The 22,055-nt window shown below is 29.2% G+C and overlaps 2 protein-coding genes across 7 annotated transcripts in view; one reads left to right on the top strand and one right to left on the bottom strand.

Moving 5' to 3' along the window:
• Nucleotides 1–16,792, top strand: part of Gs2 (glutamine synthetase 2) — a 31,869-nt gene extending 15,077 nt beyond the window's left edge. For 2 of the 5 annotated variants that reach the window (XM_083039049.1, XM_083039050.1), the window contains exons 2-4: nucleotides 13,166–13,356; nucleotides 14,650–15,098; nucleotides 15,475–16,792. In XM_083039049.1, coding sequence (XP_082895175.1) covers nucleotides 13,173–13,356; nucleotides 14,650–15,098; nucleotides 15,475–15,951 — 1,110 coding nt within the window. In that variant the 5' untranslated portion in view covers nucleotides 13,166–13,172 and the 3' untranslated portion in view covers nucleotides 15,952–16,792. Of the gene's footprint in view, nucleotides 1–5,562; nucleotides 5,821–10,760; nucleotides 10,863–12,222; nucleotides 12,336–13,165; nucleotides 13,357–14,649; nucleotides 15,099–15,474 lie in introns of those variants that run through there. The other 3 variants (XM_083039048.1, XM_083039052.1, XM_083039051.1) reach the window with 3 other exon arrangements.
• A 2,612-nt stretch (nucleotides 16,793–19,404) lies between these two features.
• Nucleotides 19,405–21,880, bottom strand: Surf1 (surfeit locus protein 1). Of its 2 annotated transcripts, none has more exons than XM_083039061.1 (5): nucleotides 21,546–21,708; nucleotides 21,093–21,214; nucleotides 20,818–21,015; nucleotides 20,569–20,739; nucleotides 19,405–20,434 (listed from the first exon to the last, which is right to left on the bottom strand). In XM_083039061.1, the coding sequence occupies exons 1-5, from the start codon at nucleotides 21,564–21,566 to the stop codon at nucleotides 20,221–20,223; spliced, it is 726 nt and encodes a 241-aa protein (XP_082895187.1). In that variant the 5' UTR covers nucleotides 21,567–21,708; the 3' UTR covers nucleotides 19,405–20,220. The 2 variants fall into 2 exon arrangements, with proteins under 2 accessions (XP_082895187.1, XP_082895186.1); XM_083039060.1 differs by having other exon boundaries at nucleotides 19,412–20,434; nucleotides 21,550–21,880.
• Between the last annotated feature and the right edge of the window lie 175 nt (nucleotides 21,881–22,055).

The raw sequence follows: 22,055 nt of genomic DNA on the forward strand, positions 1-22,055 counted from the left end.
CTAAGGTAGTGGACAAGTATTTTTATCGACTTGTGAAAGGCTGGATTCGATGAAAACGCACCGTTGCTTTCCTTGAAGCAGACACTCTGTTTCTTTTCGATCGATTTGTGCTAATTTTTAACTCAAGCCACCATTTGACACATTAAATTTATCGCAACTATATATGTATAGATCGCTGTTTTGATAGTAATTAAATAATTTATTTATCCCAATCACATTTAGAAGTGAGACATTTAGTCTCTCTTTCAATGTGTTAATTGGTGTTTCTATATATGTATATATTTATAGGATACCCTGCAAAAAAAAACCTGGGGACAGATTATATCTTGAGAACATTAATAAATATAAAAGCAATTTTTTTTACATACGATACACAATATATATGCAATATGTTATAACCCGTACAGAAAGAACTACAAAAATACGAAAACACTACTGATATAATAATAGTTCTTTAATAATATATATATCAGTAATTTTTTCATATTTTTGTAGGTTTTTTTTCGTACGGAAAATTCTATCTTTTCTTATACTATTATATTAGGCATTTTTTATAATAAATTACAGTTAACATTTGTTATTTTTTATAATAAATATATTTTATATGATATATATATTTAAATAAATATATTATATTATACATATAATATATTTAATTATAATAAATATATTTTATACGAAATATATATCAATATATTTTAATAAATTCTTTATTGTTTAGTGCGTTTATTGATGCAATGTGTTTTTTATTTTATGCAAAAAAATTTAAGACTTTATAATGGATTTTAAATTCTTAATAATAAGAAAGCGGCAAATATAATTCTTATCAAGTAAATAGAAATTAATTAACTTGCAATGATTTTTCTCATTTTACTTTTCTGAACTTCGCGAATTTATTTATACGAGTTATTCATGAAATCGGATTTCCTAAATATCATCGTCATTCATCGACGTCACGCACCCTTATCTATGGAAAAGAAAGTGATAACCAGGTCAATGATTTTGCAATCACCGAACGATTAAAAATCAAGCACTATCGACAAAATATTATAAATCGATACTATTAAGAAATAACTATTAAAAATACACGTTAAAACTGAAAATATTACTAGATCAATTATGAAGCTTAATATAAGAATTAACAGCACACCGAAAATAAGCAATTTATTACGAGCAAAAAATTTTGTTTAATGCCACCGACACGAGTTCACAGATTATTTTAACTAATCGTATTGACGTAATGGTTGGTTGAACAATCCACTGATTGCGGCAATGCATCTCTTCAATGACGTTTGTTAGTCACGCGCGGAGGATATAATTGGGTTTCGTGTCGTATAATTATCAATGTGAGATATGAATTTAGACTTTAAATAAAAGAAGTATATTAAAGCATTCCGTCGTTAAAAAAATATTATTATACACATTGTGATTGAATAATTCAAAAGCATTGCTTTTTAAGAAAATTATATTGTATATAATAATATTCCAAAAAGAATATGTAACAGTCTGCTAAAAGTTTTGTATATAAATTGTTGTCAAAATGTATTAATATATATATTTAGAAAGCTAATAATATTAATACCAAGAAATATTAATTTTATGTTGCAATATTTATAAAGCACACACATACGAAAATATTTATATATAATCTCATATAAGATGTTTATATATCATGATAATAATTGTGATAAATGTTTTAAATTTTTGGATTTTTCCTACAAAATGTAATCTCATATACAATTTACATATATTTTTAAACAAATTGCAATTGAGGAATAAAATGTTTTGCTCAATTTTTCCATTTATTCGATTAAATTTAATCGTCTGCTTTAAAACAAAATAAATGAGAGGTTTCAAGATTTTCAGAAAATAAGAAATCCGTGCTTGTTTATAAATGTATAACAAAAATTGGGATATATCATTTCCATTTAATGTACAATTAATACAATATAAGACAAGTAAAGAGAAAGATACATAATAGTTATATATAATTTATTGTACTCAAGGACAGAAATCTCGTAAACAACGATAAGAATAGATAGCAGAAGAAAACTCAACAGAAGATATTTTTTTATTTCGTACGGATATTCAAGTATGAGATTTAAGTATGAGAAGGAATAGTCAGTTGTACGATTTAGAAATTATCAATAGATTAATAGAATATTTCAGGATTCTCTTCGATAAAAAAAATCACATTGAATTCAAAATTCGTTCAAACTTGATCTTTCATCGTTCGCAATTTTTATTTTTTTATATCTCGAAATTGTGATGAAATCTTTTATATACTCTTTTTTCCATTACTTATTATTTATCACTTCAGATAGATATCAACGTTTTTAAATTTAGTTAATTTTTTTTACGTAGTGGTATTTTTCGGTAGGGGATAAACTTTTAAGAAAACTTCAGTCGAACACAGTCGTCACACAGTGTATGACTGTGTTTCGTTGCATCCATTGTCTTTTTAATTTTATTTGACTTCAAATTCAAGCGAAGTCAATTTTTTTATCTTCCTGTGTTTATTACAGAGCTATTATAATTATACTGACAATACAATGTTAGATTTGAACGCAAACGCAATGCGGTAAACAAATTTTCCACGTATGTTTATTATTCAAAAATTTTAAATAATTTTATTATTGTATTGTATATAATTATAATTATACACTCTTCGCAAATGTTACATTAACATTATAAGAATCTACAATCAAACATTATAATTGTTTATACATTTTCGCGGAAAAAGTTTTATATAATTAGATCTATTAATTCAATTTTGAATGTTTAAACCATTTTTTATTAACTAGTACAATTTAAACAAAAATTACAAGACAATTGTTTAATTATAAGATATACTCATATGATATACATGTCATTTCAAGATTTGAAAACTCCCTACGTACGTTATCTAATATTAAATATAGAGTGTTTCTAAATAAGTGCGAAAAATATTTAGGAGATGATTCTTTGTCAAAACTTAAGGAGAGTTTTTCATATAAACATATACTCCAATATCCCTCCTTGAAAAGTGACACTTCTTCAAAAAAGAGATAAAAATTAGGTTACTTATTAATATGTTTTTAATCTTCCCATATCGTTATAAGGGGATGAAACAATCCCTATTCAATTTATTAGAACTTTTTAACGGATTGGAATGTGATTATCTAAAAATATGTATTAGAAAACATGATTCTTTTAGAAACTTTTTTATTTCTTTTATTTTTTTCGTAAAATCAATAGTTTTCAAGAAAAAAAAAATCTAATTTTCGCCTCTTTCTTTGGAGAAGTATAACTCCTTAGAGAGAAATATAGGAATATATATTTATATGAAAAATCCCCCTTAATTTTTGACAAAGAATCATCTCTTAAAATTTTTCGCACTTATTTAAAAACACCCTAATGAAAACGAAATTTGTAAATGATCCAAATATAACATCTACTAGTTCTACGAAGATCAATGACCACATTTTCACTCTTGGCACGAGATTCTCACGATAATTAACCACTTGGATCTATAATCACTCTTTTGAATGCCCCATCTATTTAAACATTTTTTATTCAATAAATGAGCATCGACCGCGATTTTGCTTCTTTTTTTTCTGTCTGCATACTAATAGTGGTTTGATCAATTAATGTTCCAGCCACAAAAACGTCTCGACAAGTTTTAACCCATTCCATTACGTTTTTATTTATTTAATTTAACCGCAAACGAGTCAGCACAAATTCAAATCTTGTTTTATCTGTATGCTGTGTTTTTATATTTTTATTAATCTTATTTATGAAATATATTACTTGTCGAAAATAGATACTTATAAACATTTATATTTTACTTTATTTTATTTTATTTTATATGCTGGAAGAGCAAACTTTTTTGCATCACACTTGTTTAAATATATTTCTTATATTTTTATTATATTTTTATATGATTTTTATATCACTTATACCTTAGTGTTTTACAATCTATATCAGAAAAGAAGTCTTGAAAAATAGCTATTGATCTCAATTAAATAAAAATCAAACCAAAACAAGAGAATATTCGACACGTGTATTTTACGATATAATAAATACTATTTCAGAAGTTTATATATTTACAAAATTTTGTAAAATAAATTTATTAGAATTAATACTTTTAGAATAACTGTGCAAGAGAATAATAATAAATTATAATAGTATAAAGAATAATAGGAGACTAGAAATTTTCACGATGAAATTAATAATGGTATTATAAGATTAATAAGAATATAATTTTGAACACTTATTAAATCGCGATTAGATTGAATTCACAGTTTCTAATTTACTACCGTCTCTCTTCGAAATGAAGAGAATAAGCTTAACACTAATAGAATAGCTGCCTCTCGTCGTGCTGGATGATATTTCTCCTGCGGAATTAATTAACATCGAGCTAATTGCGAAAGTAGAATATCGCATTTTGGCAGACCATCAACAATAATTACAAAGAGTCATATTGATAATGAAAATGAGAAACGTAGAAGAAACATTAATTAAAAATTGAATTGTGCCTCGAATAGCGAACGCATCGAATTAATTGAACGGTATCAATACAGGGTTGATTTATTTTTATTCTTAACAGACAAATATTTGGAAATTACAGGGATTTAGAAAAAAATATTAGACAAAAGCTTCGGAGGGAGGGCAATAATATTGTGACATAGAATTGTCTTTGGCTAGCGTTTTTTAAGATCATTTAAAGCCTAGTTTTTTTTGTTTTTTTTTTAATAAAACCACCCTAATTTTTCTATATAAAACGATTCCTCGCAATATTTGGTATAAAAAATTATGAGGGTAGGATGGCCAACAAGTGAATAATTTAGGAGATATTTTATACTTTTTATACTTTAATTAATTTTACATAAACATATATGAAATATCTCAAAAGTATTAAGGTAAGATCATCAAAAAATGAATATTAATACTTTTATGCAAAATAATGAGAGGAATCAATTGGTATCAAGAAAACAGTTGTTTTTCAGAAAAAATAATTGTAATTTGTAATAATTTCTTATTTTTTTCTTAAAAATAACTATGTGTGTTTTCTTTATACGAATTGATTTCTTTCATTATTTTGTGCATAAAAGTATTGAGGTAAAATCATCGACCTGAAAGACACTAAGGGCAATTCTAGGTCACGATATTACATCCCTTTCGAAACCCTACAACTTTTGATCTATACATTTTTTCTTTAATATCCTCCGTCATTTCCAAAAATACTTGGCAATTAAAATTAAAATATGAATCACCCTGTAATAACACGTGGTGAAATTTACCGTCGTTCGATAGGCAGGTAGGCGACCTGGGACGGGTTAAGAAGTTAGGTCCAGTTTGTTTATACATATATCGCAAACGTGTGTAACATCTTTCGCACGTATCGTCGCCGAAAGAGAGAGAAACGAAAGAGACATAACGAGTTGAACTCGGTCGAGCCTCCTGAGGTGCCGACAGCATTTGGGGAGGGGCGGCCATATAAATGGTACCACTCTCGTTCCTTGACGACCAGTCCTCAGGGTGCGTTGCTCCTTCGTACTCTTTCTCATCTCTCGGTGCTGTCCTGGTTCCTCTTCTTTTTTTTTCTCACGGCTTCTTCCCTTCACCCTCCCCCCGCCTCTTCGGCGTTCGTACGTTCCTCTCTCGAAAAGAGAGAAGCGAGGATCGATCGAGATCTCTCTCGCGTACTTCTCATCTCGACGACGAAATTCCGATCAAGATGAGCACCAACATCCTCGTCAGGATTTGCGGGCCGAAGCTCCTGCGCGTCGCGAAAATGACCGAGGAAAAGTCATGGATCACCGTCAGCAGGTGTTTTAGGTTGGTAAAGCCGATGGGTTTTGATAGGAACGAACAGGAGAAACCTCATTAAGTTTTCAATTAATTTTTAATTGACTTTAAATTTAAGTCTCTCTCGCTCTCTCTCTTTCTCTTTCTTAAATTCTTTCTTGATTTTTAATTAACTTTATTTAAGCTATACTAGCCTACATTCTCGTTAGTTTACAGCCGTGCAATTTGCGTTTGATTAAGATGTAACGAGCGTACATTTGTATATTTTACAAGGAAAAAAAGAATTGCAAAAATTGGAAAGACTGGACCTGTTCAAAAATTAGCGTTAATTTTTCAATTTTAGAAATCATTGTATAAATTTAATAAAACTTTTATTATACAACACACACACACACACACACGAATTAAAAATTGTCTTCTTCTTTGCAAAGGTTGAACGAGATTTATTTTATTTCTTTTTCGGTTTTAAAATTAATTTTTTTTAATAATGAAATTTGAAATTAGCATGATTGGATTTCATTGATGTTTAAAAATTGATGTAAAAAATTTGTGGAGATAAAATGTGGAGTACACTTCACATCTGTAGGAACACCTGTTACTCGCAAAAATTAATAAGTTACGCGAGTTAAAGTTATGCAGATTTTATTAGTACGTGTGCTATATCGATATGGATTTGATATCTCTGAATAATACTCGGTATTTACTTAAGTAACAGAGACAGATGAAAATATTGACAGTCTTAGTTTGTATTACATCAATAAGACCTCTTTTTTTCCTTTGATATATATATATATATATATATATATATATATATATATATATAAAATAATTCCAGAGTAAAGAGAACAACGCGAGGATAAAAATAATAAATGTGAGAATAAATAAATTAGCATTCCGATTTTTGAATAACTAATTTAAATTAAATACAATAATTTATTATAATAAACGAAATTGATAAATCATTCGCTCAAAATTGATAAATAATACATATTTTTTCGGAGAAGTACTATTATATCAAAAGTCTGACTTCTGAATATTTTCAGTGTTTCGAAAAAAAAAGATATGTATACGCGAGATATTTCCAGCGAAACTCCATATGAACGTCTAAATATATTGATTTGAAATATATACAGCTTTGAAAAAAGGTCTCGTTGAAACTATTTATATATAACACGTGTCCGAATTATTTATAATCTTGCTTTCTCGTCTATACGGTTTATCGCGATAAGAATTTACTATTTTTAGAACGATTTAACATCTTTTTAGAACGATTTAAAATTTCGAAATGGTCATAGTGTTACCGGATTATGTATTATGCATTCGTTAAAAAAAAAAAGAATCACCTGATTTGAATGATATGATGGTACTCGTCTAACAGGGAATTACGGAATTTTTCGAATAATTTTCTCGCGTTGATATTTAAATGCCAAAGTCTCGAAACGAATATGTGTTCCTCACAACTGGTAGCATTAAATTTCGAATAAATCACGTGCGTTCTCACTCAGTACGAGCTTTTTTGTGCTGTGACGGCTGTTCGATTGTTTGCTTTTTACGCGATGGAATTTTTACGTCATAGGAGAAGGGCTTCGAATATCAACTTCCTTTGACAAAGATTGAATGGAATACTGATGAGACGTAGAAGCAAGTAAATCACAAAGAATCAGGAATTAAAAAGAATTATAACAAAGAGAGAGGATGCAAATAAAATAAAAAAATTAATTGCACAATCAGTATTAAAAATTATATATTATTATAATATAGGAACAGATGAAAAAAGAAATTTTTTAAATATTTTTTCTTATTAGCTGAATAAAGCGCGTTCAAGTTTAATCTCAAAAGCATGTTATATATAGAGTGTCAATAATATTATCATAAAGTAGACTTGTCACCTCTTTTCTCATTATTATAAATAATTTTATATATATACGTATATAAAATTTATATATATTTATAAAATTATTTCGAAATCCACCTGTTTGCCCCAAATACTTTCTATAAACAGCGATTAACCTGTTATAGAAACTGGTAAATTATACGTTTAATCTCGCGTGACCTTATTACCATCATCATCATTCAAGTGCGTGGAATACGTAATGCGAGCTACATAAAAGTTTAACTACAAAAGGGCGGACGTCTTAATCCGCCGAATTGTATTTATTTTATACGCGAATGAGTTTTGCAAGAAATTGCAAAAATTTTCTATTGTACAAAATAATAAATATGTACATAAATAAGTAATATGTATATCAATATAAAATATTAATATAAAATAAATATATTATGTAATATATAAAATATCTTAATAAATATAATAAATGTATTATATAAAATAAATATAATATGTAAAATATATACAAATAAATAATAAACATATTATATAAATATTAATAATAAACATTCTCTACTCTCTAATTATAATCAATATATATTCTCAATGTATATAAAGATATATTTTCGATTTTTCGAAGTTTGATAAATATATTTACGATTTATATTCTATATTAAATATTATTTTATCAAAGGAAACGAGGATAATAAAATTGAAGAACATCATCAAAATTTTAAGATAATATCCGAGGATCCTTTTCCAGCATATATATTTTATACTTGCTCTTAACAATATATATATATATATATACAAAATATTCTTAAACTTTTAACATGTTAGAAAGATTTCTTTATTTTAATTTTATATATTATTTTAATTTTTTAATTTTAATTATTATTTTAGTTTCTTAATTATTATTTTAATTTTATAAGACTGAAAACATGAAAAGATATTTAAATCGCATGCACACGATATATAAAACGCTAAAATGAATACAATACATGGACAGAAAGTATGATTTCATTTTTTTATCACTTTCCATCCACGAGTCCAGACATGATAGACATTAGACATACTGATATGCATGTACTGATATGTTATTGGCCGTTTATGGTAAAACAACGGACTCGAATTGAACAAAGGTCGTATTTGCTACTATATACTATATATCCACACGAGTTCAACAGGAAGTGCATTAACCTCCGCATTTATTTTCATCCTGCGGAGTCTTTATTCTCCGAGCATCGCAAATCCCAAAATTCCCAAAATGAGAGAATATGAATCACTTTGAGAACAAAAGAAAACTATTATTAAAACGAGGAGATAAAAATTGACTGGGTTTTGTGAAAGTTTTATTTACAGAGCTGTATTATGTTATATTTTCATTCGACAATAGAAATTGAAATGTGTTTAATAAAATATATACATGTATAAATACAGTATATTATATAAAATATTATATATAATTAAAACATAATATTAATATTTTTAATATTATACATATATTATATTTTATAATAATATATAAAATAAATAATAAAAAATTAATTATAAAATTATATATATATATGTATATATGATTAATATAAATTAACAACACAAAAAATATTATATTTCGCTTTACATCTTATCACGTAAAACGTAAACATTTGTATAAAATAAATCGTTACTTTATCAAACCATACATATCAAAACATATAATCACATGTTTTGATATGATTTCTGAAAAAAGATTTTTCGCAATTTCCATTTCTTTTGAAAATTAATATGGTAATTAATACGAAAAGTTGCATAAGTTGCGATGTGAAAATCATCTTAACAAGGGATAAATGATAATTTTTAACATTAATATTTATCATCAAAACTAACTCGAAAAAAGTGTAGACTTCGCCAAACTTTTAATTGCCTTCTCAAACTGCTGAATCGTCTCGGAATTGCGATAAAAGCGGATCAAGCATATAATTATCTCTTCGGTATGCGTGTGTATTAAATAAAAAAATGCTCGCACGTGACCGAAGATAACATTTCGATTACGCTGTTCGATTTTTCTCGATCGTCTGGAAGTTTTGCATGATGTATACAAGATATCTTATAATATAAACTCGAACAGGATAAAGTAATACAGGAAATTGTCAGGAATTTTTTAAATATATTTAATTATTTATTCTTTATATATATTTTATTCATATATTTTTTATATATATTATTTATATACAATATTATTCTTTATATATATTATTTTTATATATTACATATTATTTATTTTTTATATATTAATTATAAATATTTTTCGCGATTAATTTTTTGTTTCCGGAAATTGAAAATGCAGGAAACCTTTAATTTTTCTTCTAATTCCGCAAGAGATTACTCTTGTATACAATCTTTCTGAAATTTCATTCCATCACGCCTAGAATGACGATTAAAAGTTATCGCAACCGCCTTTGCAAAATCCAAACATGAACGTGGCAGCATCAATTATGTAATTTCGTAGTGAGATGAACAAATATCTTTCGATTTACACTACTAATTCTCGAGGCGATATATTTGGGCTCTCTCCGAAGGTCAAATAAATTAGTCTATAAAACATAATTGAAAATTAGATCTCTCTAATATTAACCATATTATTAATATTGCGGAAAACTCAATTTTTAATGTATTTTTAATTACATCATACTAATTCTTAAACTACTAAGCTCTGATAAAATTTGTTTAAAATTAAATGAATGAGCAATACTTTGTAATTGTAATTATATATAAAATAGAATTATATATTACCATTTATATTATTTACTGAAAATCATTTATTTTTAGTCGTTTACAACTCGAAAAAATGTATATGTATATCAATTTTAAGGAAAGATTCCGTAATTTTTCCGCCAAAATTTACTCCAAATTTTACTAAAAGATTTATTATTAAAATTATTGCATTCTAAATTTCAGTATATACAATTCTTTCTTTGAGATTAAAATGATTGAACAGATAATGGCGAAAAAATTAATCAATTATAGAATGATATCTGTTAAAAACAATTTTTATGGTATTGTATACCTTATCTATAAATCTCAGAGATAATGTATCTGAAGAAAAATAGCATTCGATCGCGATTAACACACAATGTGACTTATATAATTGTCGGAGGAGACAGAGCGACATTGAAAGCCGAAGCGAAAGTTGAATGTTGCCGAAAATTGTGCCTGTTTCACTCTCGATGTGATGTGGCCTTGATTGCAACAAATATATACAGCAAGTAACAATATTAGTAATATTATAATTATAATCACGCACAGTCATGTTTTTTTTTAAAGTTTCGAAAAAGTAAAAAAAAGAGCATGCAAAATTGTTATTAATAAATTCAACAAAGGCTCTCTTTATAAAAGTTTTATATTGCTAAGCTTATTTAATCATTTTTATATATTCTACTGAGAAAAAATTAAAATTCTAATGTAACATTTTTTTCTAATTTTAAAGAAATATTTCGTTGATTTCTATAAATCTAGAGTATAATTCTATAAATCTCTGTCTCACATGGAAAAGATTCTTTTCTCGATTCTTAGATATCTTTCTCTATTAAGACGGTTTGTATATGTTGCAAAAGAGATAAAATATTTCTTTGAAATTAATTCGAAATAGTTTTGTTAAAATTTTTGTCGATTTTTAAAATAAACACCATTTTACTGCTGGAAAAGATACTTTTTGATTCTCAGTCATAGAGCACTTTTCTATACCAAGTATGGTTTTTATATTGCAATTTTTATATATCGTAATTATAAATATCTCTTTAAAATTGAACGAGATATACCAATTAATTTTATTGAAATTGATTTCTGATAAATTAAAGGAGAGCACGAGAAATCGAGTTGATTCTATAACTGCGTCTCTTTTGATCTCCGTCTTCAAAATCGATGAAGTTTATCATCTTCTTTTTCTTCTTTGAATTTGATTTCACTAGGTGATGTTAATTAGATAGTGAATTAAATTATGAAAAATGTAATTTAATAATTTGACATTCGTGTCAGAAAACATCTTCTTATTTTTCTTCTTTAAATTTGATTAGCACCAGGTGATGTTAATTAAGTAGTGAGGCTAGTATGTTCGGTTCAAACGATCATAAATTAGATTGAAATGTATAAAATCATGAAAAATTTGTGTCAGAAGAACATCATCTTCTTTTCCTTCTATAAATTTGATTAACACCGAGTGATTTGATTCTAGTTAGGCAGTATGTTTCGTTCAAACGGTCGTAAGCTATTAGTTTGAAATGTGTTAAATCGTGAAAAATGCAGCTTAGAAATTTGACGGAGAATGGGGGTTCTTAGAGAGTGGGTCCTCTCTGCATGGGAGATTTTCGGTACGAGAATCAGAGAGGAAAATCCCATCGGCGCCAATGCCTACACCAACGCACGCGACATGCTGATGAGCAAAGCGTGGCGCACGCATGGCTCGCGTGTAACGCGCGTGAAGCCCTACGGACGCACCTATATCTTTTCATGGTACCACTAGCAGTGAAAGCTCGTCTTCTCTGCCTGTGTGTCACTTCGCGGATGCAGCATCAGCTACCGTCTCGATCAAGATCTGCCTCTTTCGCGGTTCTTCTGCTTGAAAATATGTGAGAAGACGGACAATTCCTAGCTTGGAAGAGTGCTAAATTAATTAAAATCTTAAACTCTCTGACGGGGGGATAGATTATTTGTACGTCAAAGAAAAAGAGAAGAAAAAGTAATTTTATAGCGATTTAATAAATACATATAATGTGTGTGTATGACTTTTATAATGCCATTTTTCATTCACGATGAAAAGAGTTACGTAAACATATGCACGCGAGTAATGTAATTAACTTATTTTAATCATACGAAAAGTGCACCATCTTGTAATTAAGCGAACGTTTTATCCTGTTAGTATCAGATTATAAAAACATATGTGCAAATTGTATTTTTGTACTCTATGATTATTTTTTTCTTTACAATTAATATGTCTCTCGATATAGATTCTTCGCTGTGAAAATATATGTAATTACTAGCAGCTATATATAGTTGCAAATTACATACTTTTTTTTTTAATAACCATGTGTTTCTTTGACACCAATTGAATCCTCTCAGTATTTTCTGCATAAAAGTATATTGAAATAAAATCATCGAATAATGAATATTTTACGAGATATATGTAAAATTGTCAAATTAAAATATAAAATATACCTCTTAAATTATTTACTTTTTAGCTATTCTATACGCTTACAAACTTTTATGCCAAATATTGCGAGGGATCGATTTATATTTATATCGAAAAAATTAAGATGGTTCCATTTAAAAAATTAGATTGACATTTAAATGTCCTTAAAAACGCTAATCAAAGGCAATTCTATGTCACGATATTATTGCCTCCTCGAAATCCTACTTTTGTCGAATATATATTTTTTTTTTCTAAAGCCTCATGATTTCCAAATATGTTTTTATCTGTTAAAAGTAAAATGAATCACTTTTTATACGAAAAAAAAATTGTAATTCGTTAACAATTTTCTCATTTTTATTTGTCCTCTTTTTTTGTTACAGCATCACCATGTCGCGCAGCATCTTGAAGGATTCGCCAAATGCGGCGTTAGACAAAACTCTGTTAAAAAAGTATCTCGATCTGCCTCAACCTGAAAATGCGATCCAGGCAAAGTACATCTGGATCGATGGTACTGGCGAAGGATTACGTTGTAAAACTAGGACCTTGGACTTTGTGCCGAAACATCCTTCCGGTGAGTCAGACTTGTATCAATATAATTTGCTAAATGTAAAATAAAGTTTGTCTATCTTATATCGAATTAATTTCGTTCGAAAACGCGAGTCTATCAAGAGCTTCTGAAATAAGATTTCATGATTTTCAAAAATTTAAATCTACATTTTTTTCTTAATATCTCTCAACTCTGTAAGTATAAATAAAAAATATATTTCCTTAGTTTTTTTATAGATTTGTTAATATAGTCAAAACATTTTTTATATCTTTAATTTTATGCGATTTGAAAATCCTAACATAATATGTGACATAATAATTTACGAATTAAATTTTCAACATGCAAAAGTTGATAAAAATTATATATGATTGTTTAACATAAGAAGTCTTTGAACTACCTTATCGAGATAACTTCTTAATTTTTAAGAAAATTTAATGTTCTTTAGCTGTGTTTGTTTTTCTCGCGCGTGATAAAATAATGTTATCTAATCTCACATTAAATACGCACGTTATATAGAAAGATAGAAAATACGGAAGCAATGAACTCGTAGTCAACAACTTGAGTAATTATTGTAGATTTTGTAGGATCGAGTCTAATTATCGTATTAATATGTATAACGCAAATATCATTATATTCTATTGTATGATGTTATTATTCATTGAAGATATGTCTATTTCGAGAATAAAATCCAAATTCGCAGATCATATACTCTAAATGTATCAAATATTAATTTTATTATAAATAGATGATTCTCAATGAAAGCTTAATGAAGAAAAACCATTAGCGAATGAAATGATACGACAAATTGTGATGGATGAGAAAATCTCGTTCGTTAATTAATTGTCAACCTTTTGGGAAGAAATTCGATTCGAGTGTTTTATTAGAAAACTTGAAGACTTTTGCAATATGTGTTTCAATTTTAATTTGAAAATTTATTTTATTGAAAAGGGAAAGAGAGAAACTAAAAATTAAAATACTTCAAATTAAAAAGTGACAATTTATCATGAAACTCTGAGAAAATTTTCCGCAAATATGTTAGCCGAAAAGAATCGATGTAAGGAAGAAGTTCTAATGAACTTCCTGGGAAAAAAAATACATATACATATAATCAAATATAAATACAGGGTGTTTCAGGAGAAGAATGATCAGTATTCTAGGACATGATTATACATACACATCATTTGAAACAAAAAAAATTAAAATTAAAATAAAACACTCTGTATATGGACTGATTTTTTTCTCGGATCGCTATTATACAATTCATCATCGATTCCTAATGAAATATCAGGCGCTTGATCTTTTGATTATCAATTTCAGAACTGCCAACGTGGACGTACGACGGTAGCTCTACGTACCAGGCTGATGGAGCCAACAGTGACATATACCTGTACCCGATAGCCATTTATAACGATCCATTCCGTCTTGGCAAAAATAAGCTCGTGCTCTGTGACACCTACAACAGCGACAAAACGCCGACCAAGTCGAACAAGCGGTACCTGGCGAATCAGGCGATGGAATCCGTCAAGGACCAGGATCCCTGGTTCGGCATCGAGCAGGAGTACACTCTCCTGGACTTCGATGGCAGGCCGCTCGGCTGGCCCAAGAACGGCTTTCCGGGCCCGCAGGGTCCCTATTATTGTGGCGTCGGTGCCGATAAGGTGATCGGTCGTGAAATCGTCGAGGCCCACTACAGGGCCTGCCTCTATGCCGGCGTGAAGATCGCGGGGACCAACGCTGAGGTGATGCCTTCGCAATGGGAATTCCAGGTAATACTCGAATCGCTAATTGCAATCGATTGTAATAGAGAAAAAAATAAGAGAGACACATTGTGTAAATTCAAAATTGATCCTTTTCTTCCGACTGAATGATTAGATGAAAGATAATTAGAAGACTTTTATGAAGTTCAATATCTCGAGTTGGAAAAATTTTGGGCTGTCCGCACTCTTTAACTGAAGATTAAATTTATCTAACAGAAGAAATTTAATTTAAGGCTTCCATCAGAATATTGTGCAAAATTTATTAAGCCTTACATTAATGTAAGATTTTACAGTAGAAATTTAACTTTTATATATCACTTTCGGAAAAAAAATGTCTCTAAAGATTCTCCATCTTAAAGAGAGTTTCTTTTTACTATGGATCCAGATAGGACCGTGCTTAGGCATCAGTGGCGGGGATGATCTGTGGATCGCCCGATTTATTCTGCATCACGTAGCCGAGGAGTACGGTGTGATCGTCACCCTGGACCCGAAACCGGTGGACGGCTCGTGGAACGGTGCCGGTGCCCATACTAACTTCTCGACGAAGCCGATGCGAGCCGAGAACGGTATCGCCGAGATCGAGAAGGCGATCGACAAACTCAGCAAGCAACATCTCAGACACATCCAGGCGTACGATCCGCGCGGGGGAAAGGACAACGAGCGCAGACTGACCGGGAAATGCGAGACCAGCAACATCCACGATTTCAGCGCCGGCGTGGCTAATCGGAACGTCAGCATTCGCATTCCCCGCGGTGTCGCCGAGGACAAAAGGGGCTACTTGGAAGACAGGAGGCCCAGCAGCAACTGCGATCCCTATTCCGTCTGCGACGCCCTGGTCCGTACCTGCGTGCTTAACGAATAATAGAGTCTGCGAGAGCGTGTGAGAGGACACACCGAACTGACACGCACACACCCGCGTACACACACCTGAAGCGTACAACAGTTATTATTCGTAGAACTTAGGGATCCTATCGTATTGTTATCCTGTTTGAGAAAAAGATGGCGAAGCTCTCGCGAATTCTTCAGATTTAGTATCTGAGTGTTGTGTCACTCGAGACGCTTATCAGCTTCAGGCTTTGCGAAAAACGAGGTTTTTTCATCGACGATCAGACCAGATTGCACCAAACGTCGATTAATATTATGGGGTTAATTCTCAGTTCTCTTTCGCTGTTTATGTTATGGATATTAGGGTATTATTATTTAGAGAGTGAATTCATAGGAACGCGTTAAAATTCGTAGTCAGTTTATATTCAAATTGTCGACGCGATCGTATTCATAGCCGGGATATAAATGTTAGATAGTCTTAAGACGAGCTTGTATGATTGTAAATACGAAGCACACAAATTGCTCTTATCCCTTCCGCACAGGATCGCCTTTAATAATCGCTTTTTACAATGCCATTTTAGATGGCACACAAAATAAATAAAATAAAATAAATTTATTTTGTCTGAAAAATACAACGAAAATTTATCAAACCAACAATCTTTTTTCTATCTCTTTCTCTCTTACACGTTATCGAAAAAATATAAAATAAAAATATAAAAGTAAGTAAATGAATCTATTCAAGGAAAGCTCGTACTACTCGTTGAACTCATCTTCTCGTCGTTTACATGCGTGAAATTATTATTGAGAGATTGTGCAATAAATTGTACAAACGAGAAGAAAGCCTACTTTTTAAGAATTACAAAAAGTTTTAACCACGATGTTTGATATAATTATTTTATTTTTATAAAACATGTTTTATAAGGTTTAATTTATATTTTATAAAACCTTTTTATAATGTAAGCATAAACAATATTATTATATACTATAGCTTCTGTTTTTAGATACAAGTTTTGATTGTATTTGTGTGTGCGCACTTATACTATAGTACACTCTAAAGAGTGTTGCACATAAATTCACATACACATATAAACTATATATATATATAGCGTATATACATTATATACAATTGTTTATATGTATAAATAATTAAACTAGCGAGAGATATGCTCAAAACAATCATATATACATATATTACTCTATTTCAAAAGTGCTTATGTTATGCTTTTGCACGTAACTTCAAATATGCATAACAGCTGTAATTATTCTATGCATTTTAAAAGTATAGAAGTGTTTTAAAAAAGTTAAAACAGTATATATAATAAGTTGCTTATCTGTCCAAATGAATGGATATGATATATGGAAGGGCAAGCAAGATTGCGCAATCTACGGAAAATTCTTGCTTCTTTAGTTTGCGTTTTATGGAAATAAAACGAGAAAACTCGATAATTATAAATCTTTGTGCCTCATAAAACCCCTAAGCTCGGCTTAAGTCTTGACTACGAATACGGTTCGAAAGCGGAATAATTGAACTGATTCCGAGTTTCATTCATCATCGAATACGAATATTTGACGTGATGAGAATCACGTCCAGTCGACAAACTGGACGATGCTAATGAATAAAACCGCCAATTTTGAGCTTCACTTAACTGACGTGTGAAGCTCACGTTCATCTTCACGTTGATCTTTATTGAAGAAGAAGCAGATCCCGTCTTTCAGTTTCTCTCGCATTTTAAGTATCCAATCTATCGGCTATCCGATATAAGTTTCATGACTTAAAAATCATTTGTTACATAAATATACAAGCGCATTCAAATCACAACAAGAGCAGGAAGATATTAACAGCTTCATCTTAAACAGGGCTAATGCTAAGACACGTGTGTTTTTATACTACTAATTATATTATCATGTAAGCATATTCCATGTACATTTTGTCGAGGACATCATTATATATCAAATGAAAAATTCATTCCTCATTGTCGAATGAAAGATATGAAAGTTTAGGAGAGAACGTCTCTATAATTGTAAGTGAACAAAGGAGTCCGAAAATTTTCGGGCTCTCAGATATTAAAGTGGGAAATCACTATTGATAATAATACTATATAATAATATAAGTGCGAAAGTAGAACATATAGGGATGTGTGCGAGGGATCGATAAGAGTATAAAACGTTTACAACTTGCCTTCTTCTATAACTCGCTGACGAATGTATGTGCGAGCAGTAAACTACATTTTAGCAGAAATATCTAGAGATTAGTGCAATTGAAATAGCGTTTAAGAAAATTTATTATTTCATATTTCGTAAATATATTTAAGGCGAGCTTTTTAGAGAAGACGAATATAAGAAAAGCTTTACAGAGAAGAAAAAGAGAATATGCGGTGTCTCCGAAGAAAGGTGTTGCTGATGATGATGTTGCCAAAGCGAGAATTTTATCGGAGATACGATTGAGACAATTAAATTGTAGAGAATTATAAGCATATATATTATAGATAATAGATAATTGTTGAATAAAGAAATTTCATCTTTCCACGCTCTTTATTCTCAAAATTTTTTAAGTGTAACAAAAAGCTTTTCAATTTTTTAATTCAAGCTATTTCTGCATATATTTTATACTTTTTATTTCTTCGGTTTTCAATTTTAGAATTTAATATAAGATACATTTTCAAAAAAATATAAAAAATTTCTCTTCTCTTTAATTTTCTATAAAATTAAATGTCAAATATTTTTCTTCATTATTGTCCTATCAAAGATATATAATACATATTAGAAAAAAAATTAAATTACAACAAGAATATAGGAGCTTTCGGGTAAAATTTTTGCTAAAAGAAAGGTGATCTCTTTGAAATTAAAATTCTTCTAGACACCTTTTTCCCCGAGACACCTCGCATATAAATGAAGAAATACTTATATATAGAGCGTTTTTTATGCCAAGCCTTATGGACGAAAGTGATGCTTTTATGGAAGCGTTTGAATTCATTTAAGAGCATCGCATGTCGCGACAATAAAGTATACGAATATATCCTTCATCTTTACAATCGCAAAATGCGTAATTGAAAATAAATCCTTCTACAACGAACATCAATGGAACAAAAATGTTATAATCGTGATAAAATTCTATTGGCTTTTTAGCAAAAGCTTTTCACAACTCAATATCAGTGAAACGAAAAATCGTTTAAAAATTCCATTTAAACAAGATAGTTTGTGAAACACGATTATAGATTTTTACCGAATAGTTCTAAATATGAAGATAATTATTTAATGTCTTTAATTTAAGTGTTAAGAATAAAATATGTAAATTGTCTGTTATAAACAAGATTTTAAAATATGATTTTTAAAAATGAGAATAACGAAATTTTATTAACACAAAATTTGAGAGAATCATTATATCATCGTTAGTAAAAGAAATGTTTTAATATTTTTATCACAATCCAACAATTCTGCTAATCCCTCTTTACTCTTACTTTTCTAAACAATTATTAAATTATAGTTATTATCATCGTTATATTCGATTGAATATTCGATTGAGAATATTGTATATAATGTAATTTATATGTTGTATATTTTCTCTCATATTTTGTATATATTTTTATGCTGATTTTATGGAAGTATATATTGTATATTATGACAATTATTGAGAGTTTTGTTAACAGTAATCGTGATTATTATTTTATTAATTAAATTGCTTTTTAAAATTAATAAAATTAAGATTAATAAAAGAAGAAATCCACATTTCTTCCGCAAAAGAGCAATAGAGATTTTTCTTTTCTGCAAGAGATGGAAAGTACACTCAAAGTTATTATGTTTATGGGATAAAGAATTTTATAAATCATCTAGGTAGCAAAAGTAGCCCTTTTGATATCATATTATGGCCTAGTTTACATCGAGCACTTGATACGCATATCAAGTAGTGCATTTCAGTTGATCAGCCAATAACTAAACCAAGGTACTAGTTATTTACTATTTGATACGCGTATCAAGTGCACGATGTAAACTAGGTCTATATAAAAATATTATTACTTTTGTGCTAACTGGATGCTTCCTTTTTCAGTTCTGCACTCATTTGTTTTACAATCTATAATCGCAAAAGACAATGTTGCTTTATCTTTTTTTTTTTAGATCTCTCAAAAATATCTATTTTAAATAAAAATTTGGAAAATATATAATAGAGAATATATAATCGCAATTAAAAAGCAACTAAATTACATGATAATATACATATTTTATACACTTTCCCTCCATTTCATACATTTTTACATGTTTCAAATAAATCTTTCTCTCTTTCTCTCTTTGTCTCTCTAAAAAAATGTGACTAAACGAGAGGTAATTTCTGCACAAAATATCGAAACCACATATAGCTTGTACTGGCAAACAATCCATACCAAGTGACTATATAACTAAAATGTTCATTTCTTAAACTTATTCTTGTTTGGCCACCAACTGGACCATGTGGTGTACTATATCTAGACAATAATTCTATATACACAGGTTCTGCTTCTGCCACCTTTGCCATTGCATCTAAATCCCTGAAAAATAATATATTTTTTTAATGTTTCATTAAAGAAAATACAAATTATATTTCCTAAAATCACTAAAAAAATTCAACAATATTGTTAAATATATAAATATTAGATAAATACTATATTGCAATCTTTTATACCTAAAATGCCATACGCCTTTCGCAGGAGCATTGTCAGGTACAAATTGAGGTCGTTTTTCAGTTTTTCTAATAATCCCAATGATTTCCATTGAGTCTGTAATTTTATTCTCCATTTTAAATGATGTACGATCACTTCTAGGTATCCATCCACGATTCACCATGATAGTCAAACTAAAATAATCATTAATTAATTCCATAGAGTAGAATAAAAAGATCTTTTAATAATTAATGAAGGCAAATTGTAATTACTCTCGATCTTCCAGTTTAAAAGGTGTGATCACATAATATCCTGTGCTCGATTTGTGAGAAAATATTCCACCGGCTTTTTCAGTGACAGCTTCTCCATCTAGAATCAGACTTCTAGGCCCCATCAAAAATTCCTTTTCATACAAAAATCTTCCCTTCACCTTTGCACAATAATATTCCTTATCCTTCAATTCATCTAAACTGGAAAGAACACACTTCTATCAAATGTCTGCAATTAACAGAGAGTACTTACAATATAAATTATCATAATCTCTTACTCAATCGGCAGCTCAATTGGCTCTGCGGAAGTACGATGCTTTAGATTTTCTATTAAATCCAGCTTCCATCGCCATCTCTTAATTTGCCATGTGCCAAGTGCAAAGGTAGCAATAGGTATACTCTGTACAGAGATTACATGTACAAATATAAAAATTAAAATTTTTTATTTAAAAATATGATAAATTTCACTTGTTTTGTACTTGTTATCTTCATTATATTTATAAAATTAATATATTGCAATTTTATAAATATAATTTATATTTATTAGGCAGATTTATAATACCATCAATATAATGCATAAGAAAATTATCCAAAATAAAATGTTACACCAAATTTTGGTAATTATTACCATTTTCTTTTTATCATTGTGATATATAATTATAAATTCTTAAATTATAAATAAATTTTTATAACAAAAATGATATGTGATAAATATATGTTTGTAACATTACTTGCCAATAAGCAATATCCATACACTCCAATAAATTCTTCTGATCGTTTATATTTATTGGTTTCGATACCCTTGCGCAACGTTATTTTACTTTTACATCTTGTTTGCATATTCCATGCATCATCGAATAATACGTGGATTCGTTTGTCCAGTGCATATCTCGCAGTTCTCGAGCCTCCGAAAATTTTCACAGCCGTCAAATTCATTTTTATATATGTTTAATTCAGCAATCGAGAAATCTTGTATTTCTAATCATCAACATTTGTTATTTTGTAGGAAATTCATTCATATATACTTAGGTAGGAAATATCTTCCTACGTCCATGAAACGAACAGATCTTATATAGGTTAGATTAGAGCACGAAATTTTAGGAAGCGCTGAAAGCGCCATCTCTAGCTCTTTTTCCCTAACTATAAGATCGAGAAAAAGATGACAACATAAATCGCGATTTTAAAAATTCCCTAGAGAGTCTTCGTCTAGCTCTTTTTCCCTGGCCATAAGATCGAGAAAA

Source organism: Prenolepis imparis, unplaced genomic scaffold (genome assembly GCF_030444845.1).
Source record: "Prenolepis imparis isolate NDT839.2.m4 unplaced genomic scaffold, iyPreImpa1.0 SCAF_5, whole genome shotgun sequence".
Lineage (NCBI taxonomy): Eukaryota > Metazoa > Arthropoda > Insecta > Hymenoptera > Formicidae > Prenolepis > Prenolepis imparis.